Source organism: Rhinopithecus bieti, unplaced genomic scaffold (genome assembly GCF_001698545.2).
Source record: "Rhinopithecus bieti isolate Rb0 unplaced genomic scaffold, ASM169854v2 scaffold_17882, whole genome shotgun sequence".
Classification (NCBI taxonomy): domain Eukaryota; kingdom Metazoa; phylum Chordata; class Mammalia; order Primates; family Cercopithecidae; genus Rhinopithecus; species Rhinopithecus bieti.
Genome location: NW_016809462.1, coordinates 1,593,759 through 1,607,238, shown reverse-complemented (window position 1 = coordinate 1,607,238; position 13,480 = coordinate 1,593,759). Strand labels below are relative to the sequence as shown.

Below are 13,480 nucleotides of genomic sequence, written 5' to 3'. Positions count from 1 at the left end.
GGTAGAATAAATTTACTAAATTAGTGAATTTATAATTATAAGATTTTATAATTTTATTTAATTTATAATAAAATTTTATAAATTTATATTATAATTATAATAACCACCATACTGTTTCTATGCGCCAACCTATATATGTAAGGCATGCATTCACTCATTTCATCCCAATATCATTCATGCAACAAATATTATTGATGCCTTTTATGTAACAGCCATGTTCTAGGGCCCTGAAACACAGAATGACGGAAACAAGCCAAAGCCTTGCCTTCCTGAAACTTATACTGCAGTAAAATTATAAAAAATTTACTAATTCACCTAATTTAGTAATATTTTCTTATTTATATTTATAGAAAAAATTATCCAAGGACAAGAAGCAATGAGTACCTAAAACTTTTAAAATGTGCTGTTACTGTTTTCATGAAACATTCAGATCTGGAAAAGAAGGTGCTCCAGCCTCTGAATATACAGACACCAGAACATACCGTCCCAGGGTTGGTAACAATCATGCCTTTGCATTCTTCTGCATATTTCTGCCACTCCAGCTCCTCCCACTGAAGCATATTGGCAATTTCCTCCTCGGGCACCAGAGCTTTGCTGCACCTTAACAAGTACAGGAGAATCTGGTGCATGGACAGCACTTCCTTTCCTCCATCTTGGATGGGAGTGGAGAGAAGGGGAAAAATAAAGCTACTCAACTTACAGCAAATCAACAACTGAATAAGGAAAAAACAAGACAATGGAGGAAAAAGAGCATGTACAAAAAGGTAATGTAAAATTTACACTGTTTAACCAGGTGCCAAATAATATGAAAGCCATTTGTTTCATTGATGAACTGTGCTCATAAAGCATCTCATTTACTAAATTGGCAACAACATTATAAATGATAAAAGGCTCAATTTGTGAGGTATGAATATAAAAAAGGTGCCTATCTAAATAAATTTAAAGCCACCTAGCATAAAGAACCATAGTTTATAATATACAGAACCATGTTATGTCTTAAATATTTTATCATTCTTTGTGAGGTAACAGATGAAAGCTCTTTAGAAGTAATGTTACCATCTTAAGGAAATTCTAAGCTTTTGTGAGATATTTATGAATGTCTTCAATAAGCTATTGTTGCATTATGGTCTAATTTTTTGGTGCTAATGTGCTGCACCTGCCATGATGAACAGAGCCTGTGCTAATATCATGGAAGATCATTATGGGTTTAGTACATGGAAAAAATACCAAGTGTTCTGAGGCCTACAGAAGCATATAGCACCAAGTACAGGGAATGAAAATAACAAAGGGCATCATTCAAGTACCTTGGAAAAAGCCAATTAATCTAGTACTTAATGAACCGAAGACATCCACTTCATTTGGGCATTAATGTGGGGTCAGAGGCTTCTGCCTTCTCTTTGGACTTAACTTCCAGACCAACATGGGCAACCATTTGATACCTCTTTTCTTTGCCTACTCCCACCCAAACAAAGGACAAGAGCCCTGAAGAGGACAATCGTTACCCTCTCCCAGGTCATGAGATATGCTATTAACAGTAGTACAGGACCAAACACTTCAGGAAAAAAGAAAGGGACCAAGAACACAAGATGGCAGCAAAGGGATGGCACAAAAGACAGTGTCCTCCTTGGTCAGAGGAATTAGTGGCACCCAGTTCGAGTCTGAGGCACTAAACAATTTTAATGCGAATTGCTCTGGGCTAAGAACTTAAACAAGACTGCATGTCTGAGAGAAAAGAGAGTAGGTATCAACATCTCTATGTGAGCTGTGTTCCTCCAACTGAGATGTTACCCTGGAACTAGACCACATTGCTGTTCTACGGCCACTATATATGTAGGCATTTATTCACTCATTCATCCAAATATTCATTCAACAAATATTTATTGAGTGACTTTTACGTAACAGCCACTGTTCTAGGCCCTGAGAACACAGCAATGATGAAAACAGTCAAAGCCTTGCCTTCCTGAAGCTTACACTGCAGTAGAAAGAGACAATAAAAAAGAGCTACATAAAAGATCGGGTTGAGATGAGTGCTACAAAGAATCAAACAGGGCAAGGAACTAGAGTTGTATCTAAAAGGATGGTTAGGAAAGGAATCTTCTAAGAGGTTTCATGTAGGCAAAACTTGAAAGGAGCAAGGGAGGCTACCATGCAGCAGTCTGGAAGAGGAGAAGAAAGAGCAAATGCCCTAAGGTGGAGTGGAACTGTTGTGCCCAGAAACTGCTAAGAAGCCACCGTGGATGATGTGAAGTGAGAAGAATGTGGGAGAGGCAGCAGGGAAGTCAGATCTTACAAAGCTTTACAGCTCATTGAGAGCTCTGGAGTTGACTCTGAGAGGGGAGCGTGTTTTTCACCATATGTGCCAGGCACTGTGAGTGGTCCCATGTCAACATCACTAAGGAAAAAAATGCCACAAGCTCTAGGCGCTCAAGAAGCACATAGGCTAATAATGATAGATCACAATGGTTCCTAAAGGAATCTTTGTAGATAACACTCGGAAAATAAAGTTCTCTCAATCAAAGTTCTAAAGACACTGTGCTTCTAAAAATACATAATAATTGTCCAAGAAGTGACAACGTCACAAAATACATCAACTCACATTACGATATGTTCTATCTACTAATTCACAGCAGTGACATTTTTTTATGCCTCACTACAAAGCAACCGCCTTAAACACAAAAGTCATCATTAATAAGCAAACTTCCATAGTGTTATGGACTCAATGTTTGTGTTCCCCCAAATTTCATATATTAAAATCCTTTTTTTTCTTTCTTTTTGATTCAGGGTCTCTGTCATGCAGGCTGGAGTTCAGTGGCGCAATCACGGCTCATCACAGCCTCAACCTCCTGGGCTCAGGCGATCCTCCAATCTCAGCATCCCACGTAGCTGGAACCCCACCATACCTGGCTACTTTTAAAATTTTTTTGTAGAGACAGGGTCTAATTATGTTGCCCAGGCTGTTCTCCAACTCCTGGGATCAAATGACCCTCCCACCTCAGCCTCCCAAGTGCTGGGATTACGGTGTGAGCCACGGCACCCAGCCATATATTAAAATCTTAACCCCCAGTATGATGACATTAGGAGGTGGGGCCTTTGGAGGTAATTAGGTCATGAAGGTAAAGCCCTCATAAATGGGATTAGAGACCTTATAAGAAGGAACATGAAAGAGCTTGCTTCCTCTCTCTTTTATTCACCAGGTGAGGATATGAGAAGATGGCTGGCTGCGAAGCAGTAAGAGGACCTTCACCAACAAGCCAACCACAATGACACCCTAATCTCAGACTACCAGCCTCCAGGGCTGTGAGAAATAAGTGTTTGTTGTCTAAGCCACCAGTCTATGGTGTTTTTGTTAGTATAGTTCAAATGAAGAAACATGGATAGGGACATATTTCGCCAAGTCAGTCTCAAAACACATTTCCAGCTGGGCATGGTGGCTCATGCCTATAATCCCAGCACTTTGGGAGGCTGAGGCAAGCAAACTGCCCTAAGCTTAGGCGTTCAAGGCCAGCCTGGGCAACATGGCAAAACCTCTCTCTACAAAAAATACAAAAATTAGCCAGGCATGGTGGCACAGGCCGATGGTCCCATCTGTTCAGAAGGCTGAGGTAGGAAGATCACCTGAGCCCTGAAGGTTGAGGCTGCAGTGAGCCGTGACTATGCCACTTCACTCCAACCTGGAGAACAAAGTAAGATCCTGTCTCAAAAAATAAAATAAAATAATACAAACATATTCCAATCCACCTGCATGTGACATGTGTTCCTCAATCAGTAATGTTCCTCTCTTTGCTAAGGAGCCCAGGAAACCCCTAATACCCATCTCTCAGTCTGAGTCCATGATAATCGCTAATCTTCTAAGGGGACTGAGGTGAACAGGTGGATAAGAAAATTCTAATGCCAGAATGCGTTGCCTATACACTTCACATGCATACACACCGAACGGCAGGAATAAAAGAAACCTAGATAATCTTGGAAAGAACCGCCACACTAACTAGGTTCACAAGGAACTAAGGAAAGAGGAAAATAGTTTTTCGCTTATAATGCCTATACTTGGTGAGATTACCTAAGAGTACCAGGGACTTTAAGGACACAATAGGGGTCTAAAATACCATAAGAAGGAGCAGAATGTTGCTTTGTGTAAGGATTAGAAAAAAAGATTCATATTTTCACAGGGGGAGAGGAGCATGATGGAGGGAGTAAATATACACAGGTCTAGGTATACAAAACAGCACTAGAATCTCCACGCATGCATTTACAGTTGCCTGACTCCATGGCACTTCAGATAAAAGGGAAATGGACTGGGGACAGCAAATTTAATGTGAAAAGACTTTTAAAAGAGCTAGTGGGAGAGAGGAATACTTAAGACTACAAATCAAGACTCCCTTAAAGGCTTCAATTCTGTAGAAAATGATTAGCATAGATACTGTCCAATTTAGGAAAGGCATAACTAGATTAAGAAATAAGGCCATTGGCTGGGTGGGGTGGCTCACGCTTGTAATCCCAGCACTTTGGGAGGCCAAGGTGGGTGGATCACCTGAGGTCAGGAGTTCGAGAGCAGCCTGGCCAATATGGCAAAACCCTGTCTCTACTAAAAATACAAAAATCAGCCGGTCATAGTGGCTGACTCCTGTAATCCCAGCTACCCAGGAGGCTGAGGCAGGAGAATCACTTGCACCTGGGAGGCAGCGGTTGCTGTAAGCCGAGACTGTGCCACTGCACTCCAGCCTGGGTGACAGAGTGCGACTCCCTATCAAAAAAAGAAAGAAAGAAAGAAGATCACAAGGTGCTTATATGAATGCCAGTTATCCATCTTCTTATTTAGGTGCAATGCTAATGATGAGGCAGGAGTGAGTCACCTAGCAGCATAGAAACTAGACATAATTAAAAATACACATATACACACATCAGGTGCAAAGCTAACAACACTGAAGGAGAAACCACAAATCCATGTTGAAATCTGCTAAATATTTTAAATGGCAACTAAGGCTTAAAAGAGATTTTATTTACCACTGTAAAAAAGTAGAAACTCAGGGCAGATAACCTGAGGTGAAAGGTATCTCAAGGAAGGGAGACTGAGACTCTGCTCCCTGTCAGGTTTTGGGGTTCAATTTCCATGGAAAGGTAAGAGGAGATCCATAAATTAGAGACTCCTGCCAGAGCCCACAGGGCATGAGCTGTATCTCTCACACTCAGCCTGGCAAAAAGACACTCCATAAACATTTGTGGAATGACTTTCTAAAGCAGACTAATAACTTGGCCACTTGCACTCAGGCTGCCATGAATTCACTAATGTTAATGAATTGGCTCTTTTGGTTTGTCTGCTTTGCCACTTGTTTATGTTGGGGATTTATGGAGCCATGTCACTGAGGGCTAGGAAGTAATTTTTATCTTGTTGGCTGAAATAAATAGGACATGATATAAATGAGAAATGAGAGCGGGTAAGCTAAGGTTAGCAGGAATTCCGCCAACTCTGGGACTGGAACCGTGACAACAGCTCATTATTCGGGAAGAACTGGAGTTTGTGTTTCAGGGAATGAATCTGGACAGTCATTAATGAACTGACAGACTTTATAAACTGTTTCTTAGAGACCCAATTCTCTCAGTTTATATTGCTTGATTATTTATATGGTTATTTGGGGAGGGGGATAATTTGTTAGGGAATCTGTATTAAGTATATGGCTGCTTATAAGAGTATTTCTCAACTGTATAGTGCTCGACTTTAAGAAATACAAAAACATTATCCCCTTTCTCTACACTGACAGTAACTGTATGACTGCATTTCTGTGTCTTCTGGATATTCCCGCTGAGACATCCTAATAATCTTATTTTCTAAAACATGTATTAACAGGTCTTTTCTAAATTTTCCAATTGCATATTAAGTTGTGGTACTAATAGATGCTTTTGCAAACTATACTTGCCTCCTGGAAATTTTGCAATACTCTCCCACCTCCCGGCCCCCTGCCAGCCACACCTGAGAACTACTGCTCCAGATGGGGCAATTTCAAAGAATCAATTTTCTAGACAGTCAATTTGCAAAACTGATTCAGGATTTGCAATGCTTTACTAGGGCAGTAATATAAGCAATGAGTAGGCTTTCCCCTAAGTGTGATCTCACTATCTTGAATTATGACCTACTTTTGCCCCAGTTACACTCAGAATAAAACCTTGTACTCAGTCTAGTTCATATCAACTATTTTGCGACCAAAGGTAGAGAGTTGGATAGGAAAGAAACAAAACTTTGAGAAAAATTTTTAAATCTCAATAAACTGATTGCTCTATGATTTGGTTTCTGGTAAACTGGTCAGCACTGAATAATCCTTGGTTTAAACTATCAAGCTTACTTTTGGGTTAAAATTGCTTAAAGCAACTGGGACAGCTTTCTTCAAAATGGATAAACTGAAGAAATAGAGAAATATGATGATGACTTATAAAGCTTGAATTTTCAGTTAGATATTATAACAAACCGACATAAATAAAAGCAAGTAAGAATAAGAAGACCACAAAATACCTGAAAATGTGGAAAGCTACTCATTCTCAAAGAAGTTCAAGAAACATGCAAATAGTAGCATCAGACTTTTTGCTTATCAGATGGACTAAACCAGGAATGTCCAATCTTTTAGCTTCCCTGGGCCACAATGGAAGAATTGTCTTGGGTCACACATAAAATACACTAACGACAGCTGATGAGATTAAAAAGAAAAATCGCAAAAAAACTCATAATGTCTTAAGAAAGTTCATGAATTTGTGATGGGCCATATTCAAAGCCGTCCTGGGCCAATGTGGCCCCTGGGTTGCAGGTTGGACAAGCTTGGACTAAACTGTAAACGACTAGTAACATCCTGGCCAGGTGTAATGGCTCATGCCTTTAATCCCAGCACTTCAGGAGGCCGAGGCAGGCAGACCTGAGGTCAGGAGTTCGAGACCAGCCTGACCAACATGGCAAACCCTGTCTCTACTAAAAATACAAAAATTAGCCAGGCATGGTGGCAGGTCCCTGTAATCTCAGCAACTTAGGAGGCTGAGGCAAGAGAATCGCTTGAACCTGGGAGGCAGAGGTTGCAGTAAACCGAGATGGCACCACTGCACTCCACCCTGGGCAACAAGAGTCAGACTCTGTCTCAAAAAAAAAAGACTCGTAACATTCAGTATTGGCAAATGTATAGAAAAAGAGTACTTTCTGTTGGTCAGAAAGAAAACTGTTGGTCAGAACTACAAATTGGTATGTCCTTTCTAGAGAAAACTTGGCCAACATCATTCTTAATTTAAAATGTGCATACTACCTTAACATGTAATTTCACTTCTAGAACTCTACCTTACAGAAACAAACAAATGCAACAGGATAGACACAGACTATTTCTGAAGCATTTATACGAAATGGGGAAAAAATGGAGAACTCCAAAATATTCATCACCATAGGAATTATAAACAAATTAATGTCTATCCATACTATAAAATGCTAAGTATGTATCAAAGAATGAGGCCGAGACGGGCGGATCATGAGGTCAGGAGATCGAGACCATCCTGGCTAACACGGTGAAACCCCGTCTCTACTAAAAAATACAAAAAACTAGCCGGGCGAGGTGGTGGCGCCTGTAGTCCCAGCTACTCGGGAGGCTGAGGCAGGAGAATGGCGGGAACCCGGGAGGCGGAGCTTGCAGTGAGCTGAGATCCGGCCACTGCACTCCAGCCTGGGTGACAGAGCAAGACTCCATCTCAAAAAAAAAAAAAAAGAATGAAGCAAAGCATTTACAGTACAGAAGTACAGAGAATGCCTGAAGTATCTGAGTTAAAAAAAAAAAAGTTATGTAACATATTTAGTATTATTCTACTTGAAGAAAAAAAGCATAATTCTCCTTATAGCAGTTAAAACAATACAAATCAAGCCATTTACAGCATTTACTCATTTTCACATGTTCAGAAAGAAGTGTTCACTGTTTTTACTTTACATATTTTTGTACTGTTTGTATACACACGCATACACACAGAGTCAACTCAATCAAAAGCAAAAGCAACATTTCCATTTTCTAAAGAAAGAAATTGTTCTTTTCAATAAATGGTGCTGGGTCAATTGGATACCCACATTGAAAATACTGAGTTTTGACCCATATCTCATATCAACTGTGAAAACAAATTCAAGACTGATTACAGCTCTAAAAGTGAAGAAATATAAGTATCTTGACTTTAGCATAAGCGAAAATTTCATAAATATGATACAAAAAGCTCTAATCATAAAGGAATATGTATCTATAAATTGGACCACATAAAAATTAAGAATGTCTATTCATCAAAAATAATCATTAAGAAGATCAAAAAGCAATCTGCAGAGAAGGTATTGGCTATATACATATATATATATATCTGTCAAAGAACTCACATACAGTATATATTTCTAACAACCTAAAAAAAAAAATTCTACTTTAAAGTTCATATGGAACCAAAAAAGAGCCCACATTGCCAAGACAGTCCTAAGCCAAAAGAACAAAGCTAGAGGCATCATGCTACCTGACTTCAAACTATACTACAAGGCTACAGTAACCAAAACAGCATGGTACTGGTACCAAAACAGAGATATAGACCAATGGAACAGAACAGAGTCCTCAGAAATAATACCACACATCTACAGCCATCTGATCTTTGACAAACCTGAGAGAAACAAGAAATGGGGAAAGGATTCCCTATTTAATAAATGGTGCTGGGAAAATTGGCTAGCCATAAGTAGAAAGCTGAAACTGGATCCTTTCCTTACTCCTTATACGAAGATTAATTCAAGATGGATTAGAGACTTAAATGTTAGACCTAATACCATAAAAACCCTAGAAGAAAATCTAGGTAGTACCATTCAGGACATAGGCATGGGCAAGGACTTCATGTCTAAAACACCAAAAGCAACGGCAGCAAAAGCCAAAATTGACAAATGGGATCTAATTAAACTAAAGAGCTTCTGCACAGCAAAAGAAACTACCATCAGAGTGAACAGGCAACCTACAGAATGGGAGAAAATTTTTGCAATCTACTCATCTGACAAAGGGCTAATATCCAGAATCTACAAAGAACTCAAACAAATATACAAGAAAAAAACAAACAACCCCATCAAAAAGTGGGCAAAGGATATGAACAGACATTTCTCAAAAGAAGACATTCATACAGCCAACAGACACATGAAAAAATGCTCATCATCACTCGCCATCAGAGAAATGCAAATCAAAACCACAATGAGATACCATCTCACACCAGTTAGAATGGCAATCATTAAAAAGTCAGGAAACAACAGGTGCTGGAGAGGATGTGGAGAAATAGGAACACTTTTACACTGTTGGTGGGATTGTAAACTAGTTCAACCATTATGGAAAACAGTATGGCAATTCCTCAAGGATCTAGAACTAGATGTACCATATGACCCAGCCATCCCACTACTGGGTATATACCCAAAGGATTATAAATTATTCTACTACAAAGACACATGCACACGTATGTTTATTGCGGCACTATTCACAATAGCAAAGACTTGGAATCAACCCAAATGTCCATCTGTGACAGACTGGATTAAGAAAATGTGGCACATAGACACCATGGAATACTATGCAGCCATAAAAAAGGATGAGCTCGTGTCCTTTGTAGGGACATGGATGCAGCTGGAAACCATCATTCTGCACAAACTATCACAAGAACAGAAAACCAAACACCGCATGTTCTCACTCATAGGTTGGAACTGAACAATGAGATCACTTGGTCACAGGAAGGGGAACATCACTCACTGGGGCCTGTTGTGGGGTGGGGGGAGGGGGGAGGGATAGCATTAGGAGATATACCTAATGTAAATGACGAGTTAATGGATGCAGCACACCAACATGGCACATGTATACATATGTAACAAACCTGCACATGTATACATATGTAACAAACATGTACCCTAGAACTTAAAGTATAATAAAAATGAAAAAAAAATCCCTGAAATTAAAAAAAAAAATCAATGAGAAAAAGGCTGATATTGGCCAGTAGAAAACGTGCAAAAGACTTGAATGGGCACTTTAAAAAAAAAAAACACTCTCTAGGTACCCAATAAATATATGAAATGGTGCTCCATTGTATTAGTCATTAGGAGAACGCAAATTAAAATCATAATGTGATACTTCTGAACACACATCAGAATGGCTAAATTGACAAAGAAAAAACTAAACGCCAAGTGGTGAGAATGTGAAATAACTTGAATTTTCATACACTGTTAATGAGAAGGTAAAACAGCCCAGTCACTTTGGAGAACTGAAAGTGTCTACAAAGCTTAATATACACACACCCAGAATTCCACTTGGTATGGTATATATGTAACAGAAAAATACATTTATGTGCTCACTAAATGATATGTACAGGTCTTTGGTGAACGTACATATGCTATTCAAATATACAGATTCAGATATATAGTGAATATATGTACATATATAGGAATATAGAACATGAATATAAATGTCATGAATATATATATACACACACATATACATATAATGAAAATACCCAAATGTCCATTAATCATAGATAGGTTTATTTTAATTTAGTCATCCCATGTAATACTACATAGTAGTGAGAACGAGCCAACTACAGTTAAGTGCAACAGGATATGATTCTGAAAAACATTAAACAAAAGATGGAAGCAAAAGAGAATATAAAATTCTAGTTTTCATAGTTTGAAAACAGGTAAAACTAATACATGGTGTTTCAAGTCAGAATAGCAGTTACCCTTGAGGGTCTCGGCAGTGACTGGAAAGGGGTTCTAAGGGGGTTCTTGGAAGCTACTAATCTTGATCTGGGTGCTGGGTGGATGGTCATATCCACTTCGTAAAAACTCATTAAGGTCCTATATTCATGATACATGCACTTTTCAGGATTTATGTTACAGTTCAATCAAAAGTTTACTTTATAAAAATGAGAGATAATACCAAAGACTATTTGAAAAGCAGACTCACTAGTAACCAAAAACATGAATATTTAGATAAGGCATTATTATGACCAATTAAATAAAATCAGTAAGCAAGTATTTACTGAGTCCCTGCCACGTGCCATAAAGTATGTTAGGACTAGTGATACAACAAGACAGACAAATGTTTACTCTTCAGCCTCATGTAACTCACCACTGAAATTTTTTAAAAGAAAGAAAGAAGAGAAGAAAGATGAGCAAGCCTAAAATGCTAAAATGAATAATAATGCATTTTCATGGCAGCACAAACTGATGTTATTCTTTTGACAAGAAATTTGGCACTATATATCACGATATTTAAAAATATCCATCTGCTCAAGGAATTATTAAAAAAAGATGCAAATCGTATCTAGTAGATGACAACTATGTAAAAAATATCCTTATGCACAGAAATTATATATCCCAAAAATGCTTTTTTTTATCTTTAATGTCACCGTCTTCTAAAGACTCTTGTAACAAAGCCTCATACTTGATGAAAAAACACCAATCCAACCATAAATTTTCTATTAATACAAAATGCATTTTATTTAATTCAGATTTTCTTTCAAGTATCCCCACTCTGCCAGGGCTCTTCTTAAATTGTATCAGTTTTCAAAGGGGAAGTCTAAGTGAAAAGCGTAAACGCTGTTGTAAAAACAAATCCAAAGTAGATCTAGATCTTTTTCTTTACGACAACCTAAATGTTATCCCTACATAGTTATGTGAGAGTTGAAATCCCACAAAGTAAATATCTAACATCAGATTTTTCTTTAAGGAGATTTTAAAACTGCCCACTTTCTCTCAGACATTTGTTTGGTCATAAAATGCCTAGAGGAAAGTAGATACAGAAAGGAAAAGGCTTTTCAGCAAATTCACTCTAACACCATTTTCTAATAAGTTTACTGCTGAAGCTCCAGTCTAAAATCAAAAGATTCATTCACCGGAAGAGAAGAAAGGGCATCTCAATAAAACAAAACCAGATATAAAGAGGAGAAAAGCTTTGAATGCATTTCTAAACAAAATAAACATGAACAGTAATACTAAAAATCTGAATAATGCTAACCTAAAATAAACTAAGCCATTTTGACTGTCTGGACTGAGGAAACAGTATCAGGAAAAAATCTTGACAAAAATCTAAACCAGACAGAGTAGACAAGAAGAATCTAAAGCCACACAAAAGGAGTCAAAGAGACAGGAGGAAAGTAAGGAGCACCCAGGCACCAGAGCAGGGAAGAGACTAACACTGAGGCACGTCCTCTGCACTTGGTCTGTAGGAGGCTGCCTTTGGCATCGGCAGCTGCAGTGGGCTAGGGACAGTTAGAGGGGGTCTGGCACTGAAGCAAAACTTGGCTGTGAATGGACAAGGGCACTGGAAAAAGCCAGACTCCAACAGGCTCACTGCAGGGCTCTCAGGCATGAAGGAGACAAGGGCTCCTCACCGAGGGAGACAGGGGCTCCTGCCCATGGGAGGACAAGAGGCATAAGGAGGACAGCATGAACACAGGATTGAAATTCTTTAACTGCTGATACTGGGTGGAAAGGTTACACAAAGAAAAGCTCCCCAACCAAGATTATAGACCACAGATTTATAGCAGCAGCTATGTTTTATTCTCCAGCATTACTGAGCGGCCCACATATAGAAGAAAAGGCAAGCAGTTGGATTGATGACATTCACTTGGAGATGGTGGCCATACAAGCAGCTGAGACAGCTAGGACTGACAGGATAAATATCAGAGCACAGGACCTGGTGGGGAAGGCAAAGGAAAGTAGCCATACATAAGGAGAAGATGGAAGATCCAAGTAGAAGCAAAAGGCAATAGGGACATGAGAGGCTAGACTGAAGGATGTCACCAGAAAGTGAGACACTGGAGTCAAATTCTAGGGAGAAATTAACGTAGGGTGGTGGCATGGTCCAAGGTTTTTATCTCAAGATTAAGTGACTGAGTGGTGACAATCATTACAGTAGAAAAAGTCAAATAATTATATAGCTCAGGGTAGAATGGTAAGTGAAGTTCACCAGGCTGGTAACAGAACCTTGTAGAGAGAGTAAAGTGTAAGCCAGGTTTCACAGCACTTGATAAAGCAGGTAATTGACTAGGAAATAAATAAAGAAGGAGTGGGAATAGGGTGGCAGAAGCCTCAAGGAGAAAGATTTTGCAATCAAAAGGCGACCAAAAGATTTCATTAAAATATACATATACATATAGTTTTTTTATTTTAGAGACAGGGCCTTGCCATGTTGCTCACGCTGGTCTGAAACCCCACTGGGCTAAAGTGATCCTTCCTTCTCAGCCTCCCAAATAGCTGAGACTATAGGTACATGTCACTAAACTGACTCTAAGCATTTTTTAAAATACCAAATATAATGCCAAATATTACAGTTGGATTCTTTTTAAAAAATTAGAGAAGTTAAAATATTGCTTTTAAAAACTGTCATATATTTCCTTATATATTTTATTGGGAGAAAAAATTATTTTATACCTTTTTTTCACTACAAAATGAATTCAAGCACATGTCAAAAGACAGGAAAAAAATCAC

General features: G+C 38.7%; 1 protein-coding gene across 1 annotated transcript in view; it reads right to left on the bottom strand.

Annotated features, from left to right (window-relative positions):
- The window catches only part of DROSHA (drosha ribonuclease III), a 140,759-nt gene that overhangs the window by 77,220 nt on the left and 50,059 nt on the right, over positions 1 to 13,480 (bottom strand). Inside the window, exon 17 of the mRNA XM_017889448.1 lies at positions 483 to 652. Coding sequence (XP_017744937.1) covers positions 483 to 652 — 170 coding nt within the window. The remainder of the gene's footprint in view (positions 1 to 482; positions 653 to 13,480) is intronic.